This window comes from Mastigoproctus giganteus, chromosome 12 (assembly GCF_048544385.1).
Source record: "Mastigoproctus giganteus isolate SK-2022 chromosome 12, ASM4854438v1, whole genome shotgun sequence".
NCBI lineage: Eukaryota > Metazoa > Arthropoda > Arachnida > Uropygi > Thelyphonidae > Mastigoproctus > Mastigoproctus giganteus.
Genome location: NC_143586.1, coordinates 10,613,434 through 10,640,409, shown reverse-complemented (window position 1 = coordinate 10,640,409; position 26,976 = coordinate 10,613,434). Strand labels below are relative to the sequence as shown.

The following is a 26,976-nucleotide window of genomic DNA, read 5'->3' as shown; positions in this document are numbered from 1 at the left end:
CCTGAGGCAAACCCACAATTAAAGATCACTGTGGGAATATTGACAATTGCATTTTTCAGGACGATTCTGCTCCATGTCATAGAGCCGAAACCTTTTTTATTCAGCAGATGCCACAACGATGCAGTCATCAAAGGAAGAGGTGGACCAACGAAATATTAGTGTGCATTGGTTGTGTTTTATGAGCAAAGTAATGAAAAAAAATCCCTGCTTTCATGAAAATTTTGTAATTATATGAACCATAAGTGACACGATGTCGTTTCGGAGAAAAGTACTTATTTCATTGTACAGTATCGCATTTACCCATAAGGCATAAAAGTAAATCAGTATAAGAACAAACAACCAAAAAATTAAGTGATGCAATTATTTTGAGCACCACTGTAACTTTTCCACTAGTGCTGGCGTTCCCTAAGGTCCAGTTCTTTGTCCCATTCTTTTCCTCTTGTATATTAATGACCTTGATCCATTATCTGGAAATCCTATCCACCATTTTGCATTGCATTCCAGCTTCCAGTTTGAGAAACCTTGTTTCGCACGAAGAGCTTCAACTTCTCGAATATCCACCGCCAATTCCTTAAATATCGATTAAGTAATTCTCCAAATACCGATAGCTAATTCTCCAGTGAGGGCCAAGAAAACTTAGTTAACTTCAGTCCTTTTACGAGGATTGAAGTAAAACTCATAAAATTCAGTCCTGTCTTCGATCTTGCAAAAGGAGTCTACAGCTTCTATGCTTATCTTTGTTGACACTTCAATTTCTAGGCAACATCACAGCTCTATTAGGAATTACCTTGACTCCTAATCCCTCTTGGCATAAGCGTATCACAAACAAAAACTGTGGTTTTCTTTTCTTTTATGCAACTACTTACTGTGTGTGAATCTTAAATCTGCACTGCCATGGAACATTGTCCCCACATTTTGGGGTGATGCTCCCAAAACTCCTTTCAATCTTCTGGAATTCATTCAAAAGAGAGGTTAATAAATGACCCGTCTCTACAAAGTCTCTTCACTCTGTCTCACAGAAGTTCTGTTTCTGCTGAATGACTTTTCCATGGATACTTCTATTGGTACTGTTCTTCTGAATTGGGAAACCTTAGAATTCGAAAATTACAATGCACAGGAATTCGTTTCTATTGTCAAAAAGTACTTGTCTTCTCAATCTTCAGTTTTTGGGTATTCAGTTTTCTCTGTGGCTGCTTGCTGGTGTTGGTGATCTTCTACAGTAGTGCTAAAAAAATTTCATAGCAAAATCCACTGAATTCTATGAAATTCGGCAATATATATTTTGTAATAGCATTACCTTATTGCATCATCCATCTATAGAAAGATGAGAATTTAGGTTTTCATAAAAAATCAAAATGTAAAACAATATTAACCTGAATACAAAGCCAGATAAGACAGCTTCGTCTCCATGCAAAATTACGTAGGGAACGAAATTTTATTAACCGGTCCTTTAAAGCAGTCTTAAAAGAGGTTTTAAATATAAAATCTCTGTTAAGGCATAATAAAGGAAATTTATTATACTTATAATATCTAATATAAAGATAGAGATCCATAGCACCAATGTTCACTTTTCATGGGAGTGTAATGGAGAATTCATTTTCCAAATTCCTACTGCAATTTAGTATTTGGGTGTTTATATTTGAGGAACATTACGATTCGAATGTGATAGGAATGCTTTTATTAGGAGCTCTAGAACTGTTTATTAGAAGAAAGGAAAAAAACAGCTAATCAACAAGAATTTCTTTCTGAACAGCCAAAATAATAACATTCTGGAACCACTTGAGTTCGGCGAATTTCGTTCACTTTGCAGTTACCTGAAATCCAAAAGAAAAGAGAAATTAGTAAGGTCCATATATTCTTGTCTGTTAATTAGCTTAAGAACTGAAAATTGCTATTGGAAACAATTACCTGAAAGTGCCAGAGCAGTATCAAATTCCTTTCGGAGGATCTCAAGTACCTTTCTGGAACCCAGTTCTCCCTTAAAGTAACAAGGAAGATGTATATTGTTAGTTTCATTAAGATTTATAACTCCACTTATAAAATCTTTAAACGATTTTGACAAAATTAATCCGGTACCAATTAATCACAGAAGCATGCGTGGATTATAATTACTCGAAATTTTACCCAAATGGGTAAAATTTCAAATCGAATTTGTTTGGCTTTAGTTTCGCAATCTTTTTTCAGTTGACCCGAAAACCATATTTAATACTCACACTATGTGTCAATCCCCACACATTTGGCCTACCAATGAACACCGCTCTTGCGCCCAAGGCCATAGCCTTAAATATGTCTGTGCCATTGCGAATCCCACCATCCAGATAGACTTCTATATCTGACCCATTTACAGCAGCTGTTATCTCTGGAAGGGCTTCGATCTGTAACGAAAAAAAGTGTACCTTCCATCAGTAATAGATATTGTCTACGCATGCATGGTCCTAGCAAAATGCTAGGTCCTATCATCTTACAAAGTTTTTATCATTCTGCAAAAAGCTCGGGCCAGCATTTTGCAAGGACTAACACAGTGGTTACTAGATCGAGAATTTAGCGCAACTATACTGCTCGACAAAATTAACAGAACACGTAGAAAATGTGATGTAACTCGTGCCGCTTGCGATGGAGCTGGACAAAATTTGGTATGGTGGTGTATCATAGAATAAGGATGAAATGAGGAGACAGCCAGAAACTTCGGAGAGGTATAAAGGACATTTATAGGGGTTGGATACGAATTAAGAAAAAGGTAACATTACAGAAGTCGATAATAGATGCTCCAAAATATGATCACAACTGATAAAATCCCATTCTTCCACCAGCGCACACCTTAGCTCATCAAGTTAGCTGTCGAGTTAGCTGACAGCTAACAGTTAGTTGACGTGCAATGCGACGCCCAAGGGCGTCCCACACATGTTCGTTTGGAATTTAATCTGAAATCCTGCTGGCTAAGGCAGTCGTTGGATATCTTCAGATTCAAGATATTCCTCCACCAGTTGAGCTCTATGTGCATGGCGGTGTCGAGCATTAAAAGAAAATCTGGGTCAAACGCACCACCGAAAAAAGTCGCACATAGGGTTCGAAGATCTGCTCTCAGTAACTCTGCGCCGTTATGGTATCCCTATGAAAAACATGAAGAGGAGTGTGGCCGTTAATCATTTTTCCGCCCATCACGAGAACGCCACCTCCACTGTGAGTGTCCTTTTCTCTGATGTTCGAGGGATGGTACTGTATTCCTCTTTGTCTCCAGATGAAATAACGTCCAGAATCTGTTTGTAGACTAAAATGGGACTGGTCAGAGAATAGAACTGTACCCCATTTGTCAGGGCTTATATTCATGGGACCAGTTTCGACGAGTTTTGCAGTGGTCTGTGGTTAATGAGAACGACTGGCTTCCTTGTGTAGATTCCATTTGAATTGAGCCTTCATAGCAAAGTCCGATTGGAAGTGTTTTCACCTGTGGCCGCAGTAATCTCAACAGACAGTTGATGACAGGACTTCGTAGAGTTCGGTCTTGTTGTTAGAGCTTGATAGCGGTATGTTCTAGTTGATACAGCGCTAGGGCGACCTTAGCCAGCTCTTCATGTGTAATGGTTCGTGTCTCTTTCATGGTGCCGAGACGACACTGAGTGATACATTAAGTCAACGTGCGACCTCCCCCTGCGACTGGCTAGCTTCAAGTCGTCCAACAGCCCGCCATCTCAAAGAATCATCTAACCGATGATAACTTGCCATTCTGAGTATGAATGGCATCCTGTGATGTGGTTACTCCACTGCGCAAGCCAAAAAACCAGAATGAAGTGATGTGGTCGCAGTCCGCGTTTTTATAGGCATGAATAATTTGCATAATGTGCTGCTCTGTAAAGTGGTAGGTCGACTACTCTTGGATACTTGGAATTTGCATTCCAAGTTACCTGTTATATCAAATATTCGCCTTCGTTGACACAGTTCACGATAAAATATTAACGAAAAACTGTTAATTTTATTGATACACGTAATTAACACAATTAATATTTAAGAGAGGAAAACTTACTGTAGCTGGAACTCCATCAAGTTGACGTCCACCATGGTTGGACACAACAATAGCTGAAACTCCATTTTCTACAGCTAAGCGAGCATCTTCGGCTAAAGAAAGAATAGAAAGCAAATGTATTGAAGTGGAGTTAATGAAACATCAAAATATTAAGTTTGGTAACAGTGTAATTTATACATTGCACTCTTCTTTGTTTCCAAAATAAAAACAGTTTTTCGGAGGCCCTCATTCAGTTCCCCATTTAGTGTGAACTCCGACTGAGTTGCTTTCATTAGCAACAACTCCTAATACCCGTGGAGCCACCTTTTACCCGTAATGGAGTCCGTACATGTCTTGGTGTGGACTCCATAAGGTACTGCAATGGTCCGCTGGTAGCGCTACCCATGCATTGCACAATGTGTTCAGTAATGCACTCACATGGTCAGGTGGATGGTTGAATGTCCCAATAGATCCCAAGCATACTCAATTGGTTTTGGACAGGGTGAGTTGGGCGACCATGGGAGGATGGAGAATTCATAGTCATATTCCTAAAACTAGTTCGCAATCTTCCAGGATTTGTGGCACGGCGAGTTATCTTGCTGATAGACGCCGGTGTTGTCCGTCTGCATTAACATCTGAAGGGGGTTTACTTGGTAGCAGATGAGAAAAAAGGTAGGCATTCCTGTAGAAGCTTTGATTAACGGTGGTTAGAGGATTCAGAGCACGCCTCGAAAAAAGCAGCCAAACCTCATCATCGCCTCCGTCCTACCGAATCTCTTGGAAACGAGATTCATCACACCAAGAAGTCAGAAAGGTCTGGACGCCGACACGTTCTTCCTCGCAGACACTAAAAAATATAGCCACGTGCGAATTGCAATCTTATATCAGCCGTTCCCGATTTTGAGCCTTCACCAGCGTCGCGAGTCCATTCCTGCACAAAAGGGATGGCAATGAAAAGGCAACTCAGTATATTTTATACACTTCTCAGCTTTCATTCGCTACTCCAAATTCTCCTTAGTTTCTCTGTTATATAATAGATGGCAGTACCGACAGAGGCCCTTTCTTAAGAGATTTCGTCTTCTAAAGCGCTCTGCAGGTGTCACTAATTCATCAATACATTTATAATTACGCAGATGCTCGCATTCAATGTTCATAGGGCATGTAAATCCAGGTAAAGCTGCTTTTATTTCTACACCTGATGGACAGAAAGTATTATTGGTAAATATTTGCCTCTTTTGCTGGACGAAAAAACCCGTTTCTGGGGGAAAAACCTTGCTATCTACACTTGAGACCGACTAACTCAGCCACGGAGTGAAAAAAAGCCCATTAAAGTTCATCGCGTCATCGACGGGATTCAAACCCGGGCCTTTTCCCCCCGGTGTGGGGAGGACGGTGACGATACCACTCTGCTACCCGAGCAGACCGAGGGCCCGTCAACCAGAACATACCGCAATCTGACTCTAACAGCAAGACGGAATCCTACGATGTCCTCTCATCAGTTGTCTCTTGATGTTGCTATAGCCACAGATTAAAACATCTCCAATCGCACTATGATAGGAAATCTCAATTCCAGTGGACTCTGCGCAAGGAAAACAGTGGTTGTTATGTCATTAATCCCGAACCACCACAGAGCTAATCGAAACTGGTGCCATGTGACTTCGAGCCCTGACAAATGGGGTACAGTTCTGTTCTTTGCTAAGTACCGTTTTCGCCTACAAACAGGTTCTAGACTTTATTTCAACTGGAGGAGGAATGCGGTACCGTCCCTCCAACATCAGAAAAAGGTACACTTAAGGGGGTGTTATCGAGTTGGGGCTGAATAATGATTAACGCCCCCACTCCTCTTTACGTTTTTGATAGAGGTGCCGTAATTGCGTAGAGGTACCGAGAACAGATCCTCGAACTCTATGTGTGACTTTTTAGGTGCGCGGTTGGCCCAGATTTTCTTTTCATGCACGACAACGCCACTGCACTCAAGAGGTAGAGGAATATCTTGAAACTGAAGATATTCAACGACTGCCGTGGCTAGCACGATCACCAAACTTAAATCCGATGTGTGGATCCGATCGAACACATCGTTTTGTCCACCCACAGCCAACTCTTCGGTCTATGGTGAGTTAAGGTCTGCGCTGGTGAAAGAATGGGATTGCCACAGAATCTTATGAACACCCTTATATCGAGCATGGCTCACCGCTATCAAGCCTATTCAGTCGTTGTAGGGGATCTTTGCTGATGCATGTGACCATTTTTTCGAGCATCTTCTGTAACGTTACCTTTTTGGTAATTCTTATACAACCCCTATAAATGTCCCTTTACCTGTCTGAAGTTTCTCGCTGTCTCCTCATTTCATCGTTGTTTTTTGGTACACCACCATATCAAATTTTGTCCAGCTTGATCGCAAGATGCACGATGTACACCACGTTTTGTACGCGTTCTGTTAATTTTGTCGAGAAGTGTACCTTCTTGCTGATCACGCTATTCTTATTGTCGATCACTAACATCATAATTTCAAACTTCTTAACTAGGCTTTTTTTTTTTAAGATCTTTTTTCTTCACTCGAACTTCATGTTAAACTTTGAACACATTACCACCTTCGTAAAATCGTTTCACTAAGAAAAACTCTGATCGGATATGCATGCTACTTGTTCAGTACTACTCATATGAAATTACTTCCAGGAATAGAACCTTCCACGAAGACTGTCGCGTAATGGATTGGTCAAAATGTGAATGAAACAACTGTCCAAAGATTAATTTACTTTAATTTTGGACAGCTGTGTATATTATTGACCAAACTTTAAATGTCCAAGATCAATAGAAAACCGTATACCTGTAAGTATTCCCTTGAGCACAATGGGAAGAGTAGTGACTGTCTTTAACCATTTCACCATTTCCCAGGTGAGACTTGGATCAATGAGTTTGGATACTTCGGCCAACACAGAATCGGATGAACCATCGTTGCCTATCGGTGTGTTCTGGAAGTTTGCAAACCTGTACGATACAAAAATCACATGTCACGTATACCAAGATAGATAGAAGATGGTACTGATAATTCTTTATGGGTGGCGCTACCAACCAGTTGTGAATGCTTACTTGAGATGTTTCGGCAAAGAAAACCTGTTCCTGGCATCTGCTCGCCTCTTTCCAAAGAGTGGAGTATCCACCGTCACGACCAGAGCCTTGAAGCCACTACTCTCTGCACGTTTGATTAAGTTTAAAGTAACATCTCGGTCACGGTAAACATACAGTTGAAACCAGAGAATGGTGTTAGGTACTGAAGCTACTTCCTCTATCGAAGTGGTGGACAGGGTGCTGAGAATCATTACAGTTTCTGCTCCGGCAGTAGCTGAAACAAGAGAAAACAAACAAAAGATTATTCAAAGGACACCTGATAACTTTGCAAGAATATACAGCAATTCGATATCTAAAGGGATTACCTCAAGTCCAAATTGACTCTAATGATTTGCATATACGTATACGATACAACACTGAGTGTGAGGTTATTGCAGGGCCTTAAAAATGTGTAAACTCACCTTTTGCAGCTCCGATCTCTCCGTCAGGATGTGCCATTTTTAGGGCTGCAGTTGGTGCAACTCCCAGGGGCATGGAAATGCGCTGACCTAACACGGTAACGGACAGGTCCCTCTGAGATACGTCTCTGAGAACGCGTGGTCTGATCCGTAACCTAATGAGCGAAATAAGATAAAAAATCAAACACTGGAAAAAAAGTTGAAAATCTCCTCAGATAATCAAATATCCCTAAAAATGTACATATATTTCAACGTCTTTGTTTTTTGTGGTCAGCCTGATCATCCCGAACAAGGAACTAGATGTAGTTACCCATCACAGATTTATCCCTCCTTTCGTGGTATTTCTTCTCCGGTGATTGTACGTTCTGGTGGAATCTCTTCACATGCTCCTCACTGACATCACCCAGATTTGGTCACAAGAAAGTCACGTGAGAGGGCAAGTAATGGAGATTGATGGACATTCGCATCCATTTTTTTTTCGTAATTTTCAACCAAGTTGTCAACTTAGCCAAAAATTTAAAAACCTCACTTCAGTACCTAATAGGGGCCATCTTCAGCCAATATTATGCCTTGACATGGATTTCACCAGATGTCAGAGAAAGTCTAGCTCCATATTTAACCATTCTTCCATTGGGATATGCCAGCTGCTATATTGTAATCGGTAGAGGACTAAGAAGCCGAACTTCCCTTGTGAAACATATCTCAGACATTTTTATTTGGATTCAGAATTGAAGAATTAGGCGGCAACGGTAGATTTGGGAAATCTTAGGAATGTTCCTCGAACCATCTATCGAAGAATCTATGGCAATCCGGGTAGGATTGAAGAATTTCAGGATGAAATTGTTCCAATACGACAGAAAATATTTATTGGAATTAATAGTGAAGTGAAGCCCAGTGGAGCAGATATAACCCCGCTGGTTTTCGTTTCTATTCGTGGAGGCAGACTGCCTACTACTATCAGTCTGAGTATTTTAGCTGATAGAAGAATCCTACCCTGTCTACCAGGGCGACAGGGTCGCCAAAAAGTCAGATCCACGATATAATTAGATCCACAGTTAGGATTGTGAGTCAAGTCCACAATATAGTCCGAGGTTAAGGTTGGGAGGTCAAATCCATATAGACCAAAATGAAATTATAAGTGAAGTCCATAGTGTATTACAAGGTTGGAAATTTGAGCGCAGCACCAGGAAGTACCGAGATCTTGAGGTGTTAGAGCAATCTTCTATCGTTGAGCTATCATATCCAAGTATCAATGCAGTACGATGAGCTGCACCAACTTAACAAAGCAAGTTGAAGATGAAGAGCATTCAACGAGCATAAGAAGAACGTGATGCCGAGATGAGGTAGGGTCTAGTTGCCAAAGTGTGCAGTTCAAACCTTCTAAGCCTTTTCTCAAATGGAAAATCCTGCTTTGCAGCACGTGCTATTTTTCTCGCGATCTCATTGTGGATACCTGCAATTATACGTATGAACCAGGCGCCTCCGTAGCCAGGTGGGAAGGAGCAGCAGTGCGTAGCACACGCTTCTTGATTAGACCGGGGTTCGAGCCCGTCACCACCAAATACGGAGGATGCGGAAAGGTCAGGGAATGACCACCGCATATCACGGAGCAATATGGCCTTAGTTGCTAATGCTCCTAAAAACCAAATAACAATACGTATGAACCATCTTCGTGTGCAGACGAACCATGCGATTGCATAAAACAATGCAGTCAAAAGGAAGAACTAATTTTGAAGACTATGATGACAGTGCTCAGACGAACAGAACAATTATAGTCAAAGAAAAAACCTTTATTTACAGGAAAATTAATAACTTATGCTGAAACCTTTATCCTTTATGGCAGCATATAGTATCCGTTGAGCAATTTTCATCATTTTTTTGTGAACGTCCTCTGAAAATTTCCACCATTCGGCCTTTAAAGAGGCGACCAGTTCAGCTCTGTTTTTTGGCAGTCCCTCCTCATGTGCATGCGACAGTCGAATTCATCCTAAAGGTCCTCCGTAGGATTGAGGTCAAGGCTCTGGCTCTGAGCGAGCCAGACCAATCTTCGACGCTCATATCCTCAAACATAGACAGTTGTCCTTCTAATACAGCTAATGACCTTCTTCGACGAGCCACAACAACACAGGTAACGCATTATTGTCCAGGACGTCCAGCACGAATGAAATGAAAGTACATTCATGCTTAAATATTGAATTGAAATGTGAATGTGCAATTATTAAAGATGGTGGAATTATTTTAATACCCATTCCCCCATTTGTACAATTGGATGAATCGTAAAATCTACCCAATACGATGTCCAAAATTCTGAAAGTTCAAACCAAACCAGAAGACATCTGTAAAAACTTGAATTACCGGCTAAAGGCGTCGATGTTTTCTCGAAGTGTGTGTTCTGCATCAGCTCCACTCCTGTAATAGTCTCGCGCATTTCTGTCCAGGCTGTCGAGGGCGTTGTCTGTGAAGTCTTGCACTGTGATCATATTGGCCAGTCGGATTCTGAAAAGATAAGCAGGTCAATTGAGAACTGAGATTGATTTTTGTCCATCCATTCTGGCAAACTCAATTCATAAATGATCATCTGTTTTTAATTACACGCGAACACAAGGACAAGTCTAGTGTGTCCATGCTCAAACCAGAAGGAAAAGATAAACAGAAATTTCATTGTTCCTCTTAGAATATAATTATTTATGGCCAACAAAAGTTGCAGATTCCACCGAAATTTGGTTTGCTGAGCATGGGAATGAAGAAGAATTTTCAAAGGCACTCTGCAGATTTCATAGTTAGGTTGGCCAGTTCAGTTAACGCGATATCGAAAACATATTCAATCACAGTGTTTTAAATGAATCCCTCAAGGAGATTACATTTCGGGGCCCACTCTAATAATTTCTGTCACTGGCCGTTTTAAAAAAATTTAAAATATAAAATGACTTACTCATCAACAGTACAGGGTGGTGCTGACTCACGTGCAGAACGAAACTTGAAGCCCTGAAAAGAACAGAGAACGAATTTTAGTGCACACCTATATGGTCAGTGGTCATTCATCTAGTTTCAATTTAGTCCATTTGTCTGTGGATAAATACGCATCAAAACAGCTCTTAGTGGGCTTGTTAATTAAAAATAAGTTTGTTTAACACCACAGAAAGATCTTCAAGATTAATAAATCTTTTTTGTATTCACTCTGTATATTATTAATAACTTATTCATAAATACAACTATTGTTTTTATTAATTGTATTATTCACCTCAATTTGGTTACCCCAGTCTTCAATACCTGCATCTCTCCAGCTGTCCCCTAAAACTGTACCAAGTAAAACAGTTAAGCCTAACAGACAGACTCTGAAAGGAACCATGTTGGCTGGAATGACCTGGAAAATAAAATTAAAATTTCGGGATTTCACATAATCATATTTCGCAATTGAGTTGATTTATTTTTTGAATAAATACAATCATTGTAAATATGGTAACAATTATAAACAGATAATTCAACGTGGAATTGATACATGCATTGAGATTTTCTGCAACCGCCAAGAATTGCTAGCAACAACTTTTAAAATTAAGAAGATAATTGCGCTTTTGGATCCGTCTACGATGAAAGACATTCTTCGCAGCTAAGCAGGAAATAAATATATTTTTCAGATATTTCAAACACTGTATCGATATGGGTGGTATAAATTCCTAATTACACTGACCTGAGAGTGGTTGTTGTGTTTGTGGTATTGCCTACCTTGGTGGAGAAAGAAGGAAGATTCAGAGTGATTTACACCCGTTGGAAGATCGACATAACACAATTGAATCTTATATAACCAATGTAGGAAATTCCCCCGAAGTTCAAGATGCTTGTCTGGAGTCATGTGGGTTATTACATAAAGATTACCAAAGTTACGTGCGAATTATCACTCCAACCTTCAAACGAAGATACTGCCAGTCTGGGTCAGCAAAGCGTTTTCCCACAATGCAGATAAGCAACAGCTGACGGTACCCGCAAAGAACGCTAGTGGATGCTCCAAAATTGAACTGTTTTACTTTAAGAAAATCAAGGTTTCAATTTAATTAGATGGAATGCACTTTTAAAGTAATTAAATTGAGTTTTAGTAATCGTGACTGATCCTACGCTAGTGTCAACTACAGTTGCAATGCAGATAACAGTAATCTTTAATATTCAGAATTAATTGAACCAGACTCTTTTATGCATATAAAAGTAATAAAAAAATTAGCAGCGTTACCTCTTATTATAATAATAATAAAAAAAAAAGAATGCCGCGATCTTCCTTTCCTGTAGTAGTTTTTTCGATGGAGAAACCTGTCCATTTTGTGAGTGCATCGAAAGACCAGGGCTTCTCATGTATATAGCAAATATTAATTCTATAAAGAATACATCAGAAAGTACAACGGTTTTTTGCATACCCTGTGGAAAAAACCTGAGTTTCAGGGAGAAAAAACCACGTTATCCTTGTCAGAGATCGACTAACTCAGCCACCTTGTGAAAATGGGCACCAAAAATTCCTCACGGCATTACGGTCCCAAAAACCTGAGGTAGCCAAGTGGTCAGGAGCGAGAGTGCAATAGCACGCCATCTTTGAGTGGACCAGGGTTCAAGCCCGTGACTGCTAAATACGAGATTAACGTTTGTATCGATGATTTATTGTAAACTTTACTGACCTGGTGGTCGTGCTGGAGTATAAACAAATGATGTGTTTGATGTGAAAAACGCAGGAGAAACTACACTGTCAGGAACTTCTATTTCGGCAAGATGAGCTTTGTTATGAGGCCCTTACCGAGTTTGCTCAATAAATATTGCAATCGGACTTATGAATCAGGCAAGAATCTTTCTTTTCTCTACCAGAACGCACTGCATACCCTCTCGGGGTAGGATAAATTAGTAACTCTTCTGGGGTACGATACACTGCAAAACCCCCTGCGGGTAGGAATACGACAAACCTTATTGACACCATCAGGTGTGGAATGACTTTGCACTTGTATACTGAAAGGTGGGTCAGGTGCTACTGACGCCTTTGAATGTGAAATTCCATGTGGTGTCCCCCTTTTCAGGAAAACTCTAACCCTGCAATCTTTTTCTTTCCCTGGCCCCGGGTGGGTTGGCTCTCCAGGCCAGGAGTTTCAATCTTTAGTCCTTCCCTACCTCCCTAATGTGAAGTTCGCCTGCTTACCACGTCCTTCCTTCTTCCTTCCCACTTTAACTTTCTTTCTTTAATTGTCCCTCTTACTTCCCTTTCATTTTTAATTGGTTTCTTTCAGGAAGCTCAGGCGGCTCTGGCAGAGACTAGTCAGTGACAATGGACTGTCTGGCTACCTCCTAGTGCTGATGGCGTCAACGCTGATTCCCTCTAGGGGTCCTGTGGCCAAAACTCAGAAGAACAACACAACTCTAACACAAAAAACACACTATAGAAACTTCTAGCATTTACAGAATACTGTTTATTTCACATGAGAACAAATGGCACAATTGTAAGAAACCACCTGTGGCGCCCCTCCCCAAAGACTATGCCACTACTTCCTGTCTGGGCGTAGTAGCATAGAGATCGCGCCTAACAAAAGACATTGAGCTTCTTGAATGGGTCCAAAGAGGGTTATCGCACTTGGTGAGATCGGCGAAAGGATATCCACATAAGAAAAGGCTTCGATTATGTGGATTGCAGAACTTGGCAACTGACAAATGTCTCACTAGGGTCACCTGGAATATTAATTCATCTGACCAAGTATTTTTATGGTCGTGAATTGCTTGTGTTCTCTGGTCGATTTTCTTGTTTGTTGGACGAAAAACCCGAATTTACGGGGGAGTGAAATCTTGATATCTACGCCTAAGACCGACTGGGTGGCCTTTCCCACCCAGTGTGCGAAGACGATACCACTGTGCAACTTGGCAACTAGATTTGATTGAGGTGACAGATAGCGTCTGTCTTACGATTCTTTTTAATATTCTACAGAATATAAATATTCTTGTAAGCTTGGCAGCCATCCTTCCGAGAATGTAGAATCGCCGCTCCCCCTACACTGGGTGTAAAAGAACTCAGTTCGAATCCCGTCAATGAAGAGGAATTTTTATCAGCCTTTTTCACAACGTGGCTGAGTTCGTCAGCCTCAGGAGAGGGTAGCATGGGTTTTCGCCTGAAAAACTCGGGTTTTTCATCCTATAAACAGCAATTCGACAACAGAACACACGCAATTTACAGACAATATACACTGCGCAATATGGTTTAAGTGGCTGATGCGCTTAAAAACCCCTCCAAACATCCCGAGATTTAGATCGTCCACATATGGACGATCACAAGCTGTTTGTCTATTCTGATGACCCAAAGCAAGCCTTAACTAACCACTACCTAAGTTAAATTGGCCAAGATTACCCAGCATGTCATCTCAAACGACATTTACTAATTAAAAACAGAAAAAAAAAACAACATTCAAATTCAAAAAGTCAAATCACCACAAGAGTTTAGGCTTGTTTGCAACAAGAACCTTACATTTCTTCAGCGCTTTAAAGAAATAAAAACAAAATATTAGAAGCACTGTGGACATCAAACAGAATCTTACCGGTATAAACAACGCCAACATTATCATAACATTATACTCAATGCATGTATTCATCTGTAATTCTGCCCAATCTAAAATATTGAACACTGGATATCCACGATGGCTAAATGAAGCTTCCTGGAACTACCCACCATCTCCAACTCAGTCCCTGATATCTCCAGAGCTCCCTTAGGAAAGCTTTCCTAACCAGTTAGCATTAGCATTAGCATTAGCATTAGTAGAGGCATTTGATGCAAGAAAGCAAGCTTATGCAGCATCAGGCAAAAAAAAAAAAAAAAAGTAACATAAATAAATAAAAATAACCACTTCCACTTCACCCCTCTGTTCGTTCGAAATACCTGTCCAGCTGAGCCTTAAACTTATTTAGGCTATCAACCTCCACGACAAGGGATGGAAGTCTGTTCCACCCACCAACCACCCGCTGGCTAAAGGCAAATTTCCGCACATCTATCCTACATCTGTCTTTCCTCAATTTGAATTTATGCCCTCTCAGGTGATTTTTCTGAGCTAAAGGAAGAATCCCATCAGCATTGAGCATGCTCAAACCATTCAAGGCTTTATACACCTCTATCAGATCACCCCGCTGGTGCCTAGTTTCCAGACACTGTAATTTGCAAAACTTAAGCCTTTCTTCGTAAGAGAACCCCTTTGTCCCATTCACCAATCTATTTGCCCTTCTCTGTACTCGTTCCAGCAGCTCTACATCCTTCCTGAAATGAGGCCTCCAGGCCTGTATACAGTACTCTAGGTGTGGCCTGACCATTGCCTTATACAAGGGAATAATCACCTCCTTATCCCTGCTAGAAAAATTCCTATATATCATTGACAATACACCATGAGCTACTCTTGCAGCTCGTCTGCACTGCTCAGAGAACTTCATATCTGCCTGCACCACCACCCCCAGGTCCCTTTCATTCTCTACCACTGTCAGTGTAGTACCACAGAGTTGATACGTTGCTCTGGGGTTGCTGTTTCCCATATGTAGTACTTTACATTTGTCAATGTTAAACTTCATTTGCCACCTCGAAGCCCATCTGCTCAACCTTTCCAAATCCTGTTGCAGCAGCATAGTGTCAGTAGTGTCCTTGACAACCCTGCCAACCTTCGTATCGTCTGCAAACTTGGACATTAAGCCTGATATACCATCATCAATATCATTTATAAATACAGAAAACAATAAAGGCCCCAATACTGAACCCTGAGGGACTCCACTAATAACATTAGTCCACGATGAGCAGTGTCCATTGATTACCACTCTCTGTCTTCTCCCCCTCAACCACCCCTTTATCCATAGCAGCAACTTGCCTCCAATGCCACACTGCTCCAATTTGTGCAGCAGTCTTCCATGTGCAACAGTATCAAAAGCCTTTCTAAGATCCAAGTATATAATATCAAAGTTATTCCCTGCATCCAGTTCTTTTGTGACTGCATCATAGTATCCAATCAAATTGGTCAGGCAAGACTTCCCCTTAACAAAACCATGCTGTGTCCTAGCTATAACTGAAGTCTTGTCTAGATGATCCTGCAGTGCTTCTTTCACCAGTGCCTCCATTAATTTTCCGGGAACAGAAGTTAAACTCACAGTTCTATAATTACTTGTGTCAGCCTTTGATCCCCCTTTGTGAATTGGGGTCACATTTGCACATCTCCAGTCAATGGGTACCTCCCCTGAGTCCAAGGAAGCTCTCATAATTATGGCTAAGGGTTTGCTTACCTCCTTTGCTGCCTCCTTTAATATAACTGGATAGATCCCATCCACCCCAGGTGCCTTTCTTGTGTTTATCTTCAACAATTTCTCCTCCACTTTGCTCTCAGTTATTACAAGATTCTCTAGCTTACTGCTAGAGTTGAATACACCTCTGGCATTCCCCTCGCTGAATAACTCCTCATGTGTGAATGTCGATGCAAAATATTCATTTAGTTTGTTAGCTACCCGAGCAGGGTCATCAACAGTTGACCCATCGATCTCAAGTGGACCAATCTGATTCATCCCCTTCCTTCTAGAGTTTACATAAGTAAAGAACTCTTTGCTGTTTTTCTTCGCATCCCTTGCCAAGGATCTCTCGTAATCTGCCTTCGCCTGCCTAACCTCCTTTGTAACTTGGTTACAGATCAACTTGTATCTATCATAGGCGTCCGTGTCACGTGTTAATTTGTATGTATCCCATGCATGTTTCTTCTCTGCCATATGCCTCATTAGTTCATCTGACAACCATTTCGGCCTAAACCTTGAACAATATTTCTTAGTTGGTATGTAAAGCCTAGTAGCTTCCAAGATAAGTTCTTTGAATGCTTCCCATTTTGAATTTGCTGTTGATAACATCATCAGTTGGTCCCACTGTATAGAATTTAAATACTGTCTCAGTCCATCGTAGTCGCCTTTACGGAAGCAATAACCCTTCCCTTTACCCCTAATGGTAGTTACCTCTTTGAGTAAATCCCACTTCAGCACACTGTGATCACTGCCACCTAGTGGTTCATTTATCTGCAGATTCTTAATGCATGAAGAATCACTACTGATAATCAAATCAAGAGTATTACTCTCTCTAGTTGCCTCCCGAACATGCTGATGTAGAAAACAATCATCCAATAAATCCACAAAAGCCTTGCTACTGTGTGAGTGACCAGCCCCCAAATTCCAGTCAATATCTGGGAAATTAAAATCCCCCATTATAAGACTCTCTGATTTACTGGCCCACTCTATTTCTCCGAACAGTTTCTTATTATACTCATCAGAGTCATTAGGCCTATAGCACACTCCTACTCTCAATTTTGATCTCCCAGTGCTTATGTCACACCAAACTGACTCGACACTGCACTGTCCAGCAATGTCGACTGGCTTCACTTCCTTGGATTTTATGTGTTTTTTAACTAATAGCATAACCCCTCCTCCCTTCCTATCCTGTCTATCCTTTCTGTAGACATTGTACTCCCCAAATTCCAGTTCTGCATTTCTTATATCTGTGTGACACCACGTCTCTGAAATCCCCACAATATCTGCCTTTGATGTTTTGAGCAATACCTCAAATTCATCAAATTTATTTACTAAACTCCTAGCATTGGTGTACACACAAGTATACATGCACCTGTTCTTTTTCTTAGCTACCCTAGCACAACCCATGTGTTTACTTGTACCCCAATGACTCCCAGCAGTCTCTGAAATATCCTGCATCTTATTTTCCAGGCTGCGGCTCATTCCAATAGAAGCAGTGCAAGAATCACTTTCACCTCTGCCAGTGGCTACTGTTAATCTATTAGTCCTTGTATCCCCCCAATCTAGCAGTTTTCCGACCCACCTAACATTGCCTCGATAGCATCAGCAAACATTCTTGCACCCTTTCTATTTAAGTGTATCCCATCCCTGTAGAAGCAGTCTCTCCTGTTAACAAGTACAGACCAGGCTGAAAAAAATTCTACCCCTTCATTAAATGAAAACCAGTTTTCATTTAATGAAGATCTTACCATTTTTAGGAATATTGTAAATTTTTGGGATGGATCTATATACACGTACTTATACATAAATGATGGTATCAAATAAAGCTAATTTTTTAAATCCTTTAAATATGCGCAGAGTTCTTTAATTATGCATAAATGCGTATACTTGAAGGAGACGTGGTAGCGTAGTGGGATGCGATTTTTCATTCAATGGGCTGGAGTCTAAGCTTGGGTTTTTCTCGACAAAAATTTAGTATAAATCAGGAAATAAAGAAATCCTGAAACAGGTGCTCGGATAGACAAAAGGACATCTTTACTGCTACCATTAAATGACAATGAACATGCAGCCAAGCGTTAGAGATAAACACCTACCGGATATCAGCTGTCATATGATGGCATAAGGCGCATCCTGTTTCCAGACATTGGCAACACTCAGTGCATTAGAACTATCTCTCTCTCTCTCTCTCTCTCTCTTTTATAAGGTACGGTTTCATCTAAAGTATGGGAGAAAGGTGCATTGAACACTAATCATGGTAATATAATACGGGTCATAAAATATTAGATATTAATGTTTATATATTTTGTGTATTAATTCCTGCATGAACAACGTTTCTTGATTGAAGAACGCTTCCTTAGCTTTCTTTAAAGAAAAAAAAATCTGGCATTGTGCTTTCAAGAAAAGTAAGGCATTCTGTTTTGCTTGTAAATCAGAATGCTTTACTTTATTATGAGGAATTTTAAGTTTCCAAAGAACTGAGGAATGTGGGTTGGTTACTTTCTTGGTAGTAGAGTGTTTCTCGTGGGTAGCACAGTTGGTAGAGTTTCCATACCGGGTGGAGAAGACTTGAGGTCGAGTCCCGTCGATGACGTGATGAATTTTTATGGGCTTTTTCACAACGTGGCTCAGTTAATTGGTCTCGGTCGAAAGCAGCATGGTTTTCCCTCCAGGAAACTTGGGTTTTTTGTTCAGCAAGCAGAAAATCGACCACAGAACGAATGCAATTTACAGACACGGTGCAATATTGCTTTAGTTGCTGATGACCCTAGAACCCTACTGCAACAACAACAAGAATGGTAGGGCTTTTCGGCAATTAGTGGATGGCCGTTTTATGTCAACAAGTCTCACTGACGATCGGTTTGAAGCAAGAATCACGTCGGACATACAGATTGAACAGTTACATGTGATTCGTTTCGTTAATGTGTCAAACTGGGCTTAAATGCATCGGACACAGCTAAAAAGATGAATAAAGCGTATGGTAATAATGTCTTGGTAGGACGGCCATATTCCGGTGTGAAGGGGTTTCTCCATCAAGACAATGCCCGGCTCCATACGGCTAATATTGCGCAGACAGTGATCACTGCCAGAGGTGCCCAGGTTCTGCTACATCTCACTTATTCATCGGACTTAGACCTGTGTGATTTCTTTCTGTTTCCACGCCTGAAGAAAGCTCTGAAGGGCAAGCGTTTCTCGTCAGACACAACGATGCTCGCAGAGCCATAATGGAAGCACTTCGCAGACTTTCGAAAAATGGCTTGCAAAGAAGCATTTAATGCGTGAATACGATGGTGGGGAAAGTGTGTTAAGTTCAAGGGAGAGTATTTCGAGAAGGAGAAATCCACAGAAGATTCAGATGATGACAATTAAGATAGAATGTTGCACCAGTCCGAGAATTAAATGATCACCCCTTGTATGTTAAGATTAGCATATTTCTTAACTACCAGATAGACGTATGAAAACAGAGTTTGGAAAATTCGGCGCAATCAAACAGGTGGAGTGGAAATTTATGAATCAATCAATATTCACGGGTTTTGTTTTTGAAGGTAGTAGCAGAAATGGATAAGAGGAAACCAGCACCTATAATGGGACACCGATTAGTACTTAACTATCGTAGTGTATATACATAAAATAATTTATTGCCATCCAATAAAGTATGGGCAGTACCACAGTACAACCAAGCTAGAGGGGGGGTTATATAAATTAATGATACCGTTAACGTCGAGATGATACAATATGATGTCCAAGCTTAGCATTTAATCATCTTATGAGAAAATATTCGGCCGGCATGATAGGCTGAAGAGCGGATTTTGGGATGAAAGCCCAGATTACGATGGACAGCGGAAGTAAGGTTGGATACAGATGGCAAAATATTTTCGTACAGTGATTTAACAGCATTTTGGTTTATGAAACCAAAGGGGTTTATATAAACATTAGGCCAAGTATATGAATTCTTTTGGGACATCCTATCACCTCTGTTTCTGGAGGCGCAGACAATCATTTTATTAAAGTAGGGTGTAATTCGTGTAGTGTTGGATGTGTTCTTCTGTTGGCATCGGTCAAATTCAGGTTCCATGGCGGCTGTGGGCCATGATTTTCATGTGTTCCTGAAAAATTGATTATAGAATCGATTCATTGAGGTGTGGAACTCTGCTGCTGATAATTGAGGCAGTGTTTTTGTTTCTTTTTCTGGTATTTGGGAAATTTTTGTGTTACTAGGCCAAGTATTTGTTAAGATTTTAACCAAAAAAGTTTTTTCAGCTGTTGCAAATGGTTGCCATGATGGTCACAATTACGCATTAATGATGATCGATATCGAGGTTCTGCTGAAATTTATAGTGTTTGTGTCAAGAAATTCTGCAGCGAATAAGGATCAGAACTAGTCTCAGACTCTGACTGAAGTAAATTACCTCAACCACAGTCTGAATTCAGAAAGCAATCTGAGTTTAGAGACATGCTCGAGGTTTTAGTGGTAGAGAATATTCAAACCTGATTCAAACCATCAACATTAGAAAAAGATACTGGTTTTAATGTACCTCTGGATCCCTAAATTGGACCCAGTACTGAGCCCAATACTCCAACTAAATTACAGGGAACAAACAAAGATCAGGAAGTGTCCAGTTTATATGAGGCAAGTATGCGAAAACATATCGTGAGCTTTCTTTCAAATGAAGTTAAAAAATTACTAAAATACAGGAAATTTGATAATGGACAAATGGTGTAACCTTGAGACTGTTGTTACTGCCTTATTAATCGAAAACGAGAAAACTCAAAGCTATAAAGAATGCTATTACCAACAGAGCATATTTATTAAGATAGAGTTAATTCATTCTCTTCTGTGATTCCAGGAAAATCGGATTACTCATCAGCTTATCCCGATGATTTTGCTAAGACACAAGAAGAAGGCAGCTTAGAAATACAGGGTCCCCTCTTCAATGCGTATATATTCTGATGCAGTTAATAGTGACATTCAACATGGAGAGACGTCTTCTAAGGCTAATGAAAACATACTTATCTTTAGAGCCTGTGATAGTGGCGAATTAAAAATAAGTACAGATGTTAAAAAAGGTAATAACGCTTAAAACAGATTTTAAAAATATTAAAATCAAGTCACTAAGACTTGCTATAAACCGTGGTGTTGTTTGGAAACAGCTTCAAAAACAGATTTAAAGAGTATTACTGCTTCCAGTTCTTTTACTTATGGAGGCTCTAGAAAGGAAAATCCCTCAGTCCTCATCAATTGCATTCCTAAAGACCTATGTAAAGAGGAAATCATCGAAAGTCTCTTTAACAACAATTTAGTGGAATATGGTTTAAGGAGAGAACATCAACATTCACTGGACCCTTCTTGTTCTGAGTAAAATTCAGCTGGCACGAATAAGGATTAATTATGAATAACATTTTTACAGATCCTGACAGTGATACTTTCCTCACGACAAATTACACAAATTTAAAAATCATGTAGATCAATGGGCAAACGGTCTGGTCTCCTCATACGATCAAAAATATTCTTATTTCATCTGAAGTTAATGCAAAATGAAATTTATGGTTCAGCAAACACTGGGATTCACTTTGACAACTTATTGAAGACTTTATTATCAGTCAGAGTCTACTTATTATAAACAGATCTCATCAACTTGCTATTCGTTCCAGTTATTCTGGAGAAACAAATACGGTATTGATATTACCTTGTCCAATTCTGCACTTGCAGCACATGTTCAAGTGGAATGTGAAAAGCTTCGTATACATCAGCTAAAAAGAAGAGAATTGCTTCAAGAACTTGTTCATGGTGGTCGCAGGAACTCTCTTCTCTTAGAAGAAGGATATTATAGTATAGGAGAACCTTGGATGAAATTTGTCCAAAATTATGGTAACAAAAACCCGTGGGATCTTCTGTATAAGAAGATCCCACATATTTTTTTGTTTCTAGAGATCTGTATAAGATCTCTAGAAAAAAAAATTCACTTCCGATTTCTTTGGTAATAATGATTAATTCTGTAGAGATTATTGATTGGGCAGGCAATATTGCATAAACTCTTTCTACATGAGAATCCTGACTCTGGTCTTAATGAGTTCGATCTGATAACTTACAGTATGCCACTGCAACAGATGAATGGCCATTTTAATTGAATAGCTTATTCGTGTTGCTGGTAATGTTAATACCAAAAATGTCCAGGGACTCTTCAATCCGATCTGGAAAATTTGATTGTATTTAATGCTTTTGACAGCAAAATTAACACCGGATCTTATTTGGCCAGAGTTATTGGCAGCTTGTAAATGCCAGCATACATTTGATTCCGTCTTGCTCAGTCCCACCGAGCTTTCGCAGATGAGTAAGGCAAGATTTGAGTCCGGCCCTATTTTCATTGGCCCTGGTACCTCTTCTATGGATAATAATCCAAACGTCCATGAGAAGTCCCTGCCAGCAGTATTCGGGGATGTGAAAAATTTGCCTACGCCAATGGAATCCTTCTGTCGGTAACCATGGGCATCTCAGCTACAGATGGTTTGGGTGCTCTTTGATGGTTTGTGAAAGTACCACGAAACGATTCGTGCTTTTTGAGTTGTTCAATGCTGGAGACAGTTGCTGATGTTTTTCTCCACTGTCCTGCGGTATTCAGGGTTTGTGTCAGCCCACACAGACAGTTCTGAATACTTAAACTCGCACAAGTTCTGCACCTGCAATTTCCTAAACAGTGCTTTCGAGTTTTTAATGAATAACAGCTTCATCTATTGGGTAATATTATTCGATTAAAAACGATATTGATTTTTTTTGGTCGACCCGTGGATAACCTAGTTGTTTGTACAGAGCCTACGTCCAAGTCATGTCACTGTCATAAGAGGGGGGGGGGTGTTTCTTTCAAAATGTAAACTATTTGCACAATAGTTAGGAGACTTGAGTGTTTGAAGTTTTCAATTATAATGACTAATAGATAGGGTTGCGTGAATTTTAACTCACTAAATGAAGAGTGAGTTAAAATTCACATAATGTCGGCCTTCAATACTAAATGCACAATAAACGATTTTTAAAGTTTCCAGTTGATAAGTTATGAATTGATTATGAGGTACACGGTGTGCAGATTATTCTCCTGTCGTAATCCCTTTTTGTGCCTGTTGAAAGGCACAAAAAAAGGGATCTTTTTTGTGCCTTAGTGCTGACTATATCAGGTTTATAAGGTACCAGGTACCTTAAACTTATGCAATCATATAAACCAAATAAATATTAATAATCATACTGGAATAATTCCATACCTGACTGCATTTAAAGAGAGGGAGTACTTTCATTGCAAATCGTTCACAAGGGATGATAACAGTTGGTCGTATAACTTCGTAGCTGTTAAAGCTGATGAAAAATGAATTCTCTGCTAATACGATAGTTTTCTGCGCCTGTACTAATAGGAGACTATTATATTTATAATGCATGTACATGTACACAATATTAAGTACGGGTATAGCAGCAGATGGCAGATGGCTAGACTTGATCCTTTATTTTTCCTGCATATAAATGAATATTGTACGTAGGATTTTTACTGGAACTTGTGTTTTTCATCCAGCAGAGAAAAAATCAAACACAGAATATGATGAAGAGTCCAGACACAGTACAGTGACCCCCCTCATGACTTTAGTTTCCATGGCACGAAACAGAAATAAGAAAAATTGTTATCACTCTTAAAGGAAAATTCTGAAAGCATTTCAAAACCGAGAGGAGTTAGCAGTTGATTTAATGGATGTCCTGTTTGCGTTCGATTCATTTACCTCATACTCTCCTAAAGCTCTTGAGAAAGTATACCATTTCAAAAGTGATGTACTTACATTCTTCAGGTCTATAAGCAGCCATCACATACAACGATCAGTTCTAGTAATGTAGAAACAAAGGACAAAAAAAATTAGTCACTTCTAGTTTTTGTGGCATGTAATAGATTGAACACGTATGACCTCTACGCTTGTTTGCTAACAACGTTTCCTCCATTTAGAGGCGTACCAGCTGTGATTCTAACAACGTTTCCTCCATTTATTACCAGCTGTGACTCAAGAACCTTTCCAACACGAAATATTGGTACAAAAGATGTTAGTGAGTGTTAAAAAGGAGGGACAGCATTTTGGAATTCTAAAGAGCATTAAAGTAACAGTGTTAAAAGATTGAACGTGTAACCTCTATGCTTGTTTTCTAACTGTGTTTTCTCTAATTCAGAGTTATACCAGCAGTGACTCAAGAACTTTTCCAAACAGTGCTAAATTGGCGTGCAAAGTGTCATACAAGCTGGTAATTTGTCAGTGATGCTTTGGGGATGTTTTGACTATTATAATCTGATTCCTTACTTAAAATACCAACCTGGCACGAGGAACATGTTGGAATGGTAGAGCATTTAAATTGACCAGCTAAATTTCTTGAATGGAAAGTGTAAATAAGCTCATACACGAAACCTCTCTGAATTACGGGCTCGGTTGTTTTCAGAATGGCTTAATGTTTGTTTAAAATATTTAAGAAGTCTAGTTGAATCCTTACAAATGAGAACTCATGAAGTGATTCGTACTAAAGGAAGAACTATGTATCATTAATTGAAAAATTACAGAGAACCTTCTAATTTCATTCTCGCCAATTTGGTTGCTCTTGTTTTCCTGGACTCCCCTGAGTTCTTGTTAGCGCACGGCTTTTCTGCTTTATCTGTCACTTCCATCGATAATTCTCTTTGTCCTAAAGTAAAAAAAAGTAGTTCATGTACGTGTGTGAGATGTTTAAAGTAAGTTTTGCATGGGCACTCTAAAAGGATGCTGAAGTACTTTAGTCCTAAACAAAAACCCTATCAAAATATGAACTGATTGTCCATCTCGACAATCAAATACTCTGCTTGCATCTTCACGGTAGTCTAACTCATAGTAACCCTAGTTATATTCCTTAATTGTATTAAGTTACACGATTACTTAATACAATACTAATATTAAAAGCCTCCGTAGTGAAAAATGGTGAGTAATGTGGTCTGATGGATCCTCCTTTGTACTGTTCCGAAGTGATGAAGGAAACCACATAATACATTGGACTAAGTTATTGGGAATATTCTCATGAGATCTGTTGACCTCCTGGCCAGCAATTCGAACAAAGCACTTTACAGTACATAAGCTGTATCCAGGAACATCAGTCTATCCTGGTGATTTCCAAGCTGATAATGCAACTACTCCCAAGATGACAAATGTAAACAATTTCAGGAACTGACGAAGGCATTAGATCTATTGGATTTGAACCCGATTGAGCATCTATAGGATGAACTGAAATGTTTTCGTTAGCACATCTTTCAGTCTACATCTCTTCGACGACGGCAAGATATTATGCTCACTGCGTGGTACTATGTTCCTCATTTAAATACTTCGTGGACTCTGTAACTCCATGATATATGAGAGCATATCAATGCCAATATGCTATTAGTACATGGTCCTAATAAAGTGGCTAGCTAAGGTATGTCTCGTTTCATGTAATGTATTTTGGAATAACCCAAAAAAAATGCAGATGCACATCACCTACACCGAAATATTTATATGAGATGCGCACGTTCAGTGACGAAAGAAAGCTTAGAAAAGAATGACAGTGTAGTTTGAACGCTGGTGAAAAGGAACCGCAATTCTTCTGCTGAACAAATTGGATGCGAATCTTTTAGGATACTCTTGCAGTTAAATTGCTGTTAAATATTCAGAAATAGCCTTACCATTATATGTTTGTCCAAGACGACCTACGTGACTGGAACCTTTGAAATTCTGAAAACCAACAACGTTCTAAACTTTGTCTTTCTGGACTCGCAACTAGTAGGCGATGTATTGTCACTCCTCACACTGTATGCTGCCTTAAAAGTTCTTCAGTCATTGAATCATTTCAACCTCGTCCTATTTTGATGTATTTGCGAACACCACATTATTTTTTAATCAGAGCATGACGTTCGTGTGTCAATTGGGAGATTTACTTACTGCTCGTGCAAGCAGTTCCCAGCACTAACATAGATGCCACGTTGCCTTTTAAAAATATAATAGTAATATTTTATTTTGGATAAAATAACCATGTTCAGGATTTCCAAGATATTATATTAAATGTACAATAATTTATCAATGATCTCTTCCCTAACTACCTCTAAGTGATTGGGGAACGATGTCTTCCTTCTGGAGATTTCTTGAGATATGGGTACGATCTTTAAATTTCAGTCAGCTTGCATCCATTTATGTGACGCATTTTCGAAGATTGCTTTTCCGTATTCTTTGCTTCTATCTGAGTCATTATCCAAGATTCGTGTCTTCCAGTTGCTTTGCTACCATTAAGATGCTCTTAGTAATCAAAATTTGTCTGCAATGACCGTTGTAATGAATAGTCCTTAAGATGATAAAACACCTAACTGCAATTATTTAGCCATCTGAAGAGTTCTCCTTTCAAGCCGCGGTTGTTAGTTTCTTAAGTATCGCTATGTGTGTGATTATGGAGTGAAGGTATTGAAGTTTATGCCTAATGTAATGCTGACTGACAGAATTACGAAACGACCCGGAAAACCTGATCATTTCCAAAGCTCACGAAGTTTCGTTGAGTCGGCGTGATGGTCTTGGGCTCTTTTTCATAATTTGGCCTGGGATCATTGGTAATTTTGGACAAAACCATGAATTCTTATATCTATTAGTTGTTGCCAGTGCACCATATTGCGCTTTCCTGTAAATTGCTTGTATTCTGTGGTCGATTTCCCTGCCAGCCGGACGAAAAACCAGAGTTACTGGAGAAACAACTATGCCATCTTCTCCTGAGACAGACTAACCTCAGTCAAGTTGCGAAAAAGGCCCATAAAAATTCCTCGCGTGATTAAAGAGATTCGAGCTCAAGACTTTTCCACCTGGTGTATGGAAGAGGGTGAATTATAACCACTTGGCTACCCGCTAGGGCGAAGACTGTCTTAAAGGAGCGTCAAAACAAGAAACAAACGCAGTAATATTACAGCACTTCTCTCACTAATATTAAATGAAAACATATTCAATATTTATTGATTCAATCAAATTTATTTTAAACAAAAAACATGTCATAATTTTTTTTGGTTGCATATTTAACCAGAATGACATAAACAAAAAAATAGCTTGACACTAACAATCTCATTATGTGGAAAGTCGCCAAAGATGACTAAAAGAGATCTTCCACAGTTTTTTATATTTAAAATGGATCTCAGTTTGTTT

The 26,976-nt window shown here is 39.6% G+C and overlaps 1 protein-coding gene across 1 annotated transcript; it reads right to left on the bottom strand.

Annotated features, from left to right (window-relative positions):
* Nucleotides 1-1,663: 1,663 nt before the first annotated feature.
* On the bottom strand, nucleotides 1,664-23,155 carry LOC150076674 (uncharacterized). The gene is made up of 11 exons (XM_090386705.1): nucleotides 23,038-23,155; nucleotides 10,769-10,891; nucleotides 10,460-10,512; nucleotides 9,883-10,023; nucleotides 7,531-7,682; nucleotides 7,091-7,343; nucleotides 6,828-6,988; nucleotides 4,022-4,113; nucleotides 2,214-2,375; nucleotides 1,909-1,978; nucleotides 1,664-1,814 (listed from the first exon to the last, which is right to left on the bottom strand). The coding sequence occupies exons 1-11, from the start codon at nucleotides 23,068-23,070 to the stop codon at nucleotides 1,729-1,731; spliced, it is 1,326 nt and encodes a 441-aa protein (XP_090242831.1). The 5' UTR covers nucleotides 23,071-23,155; the 3' UTR covers nucleotides 1,664-1,728.
* Between the last annotated feature and the right edge of the window lie 3,821 nt (nucleotides 23,156-26,976).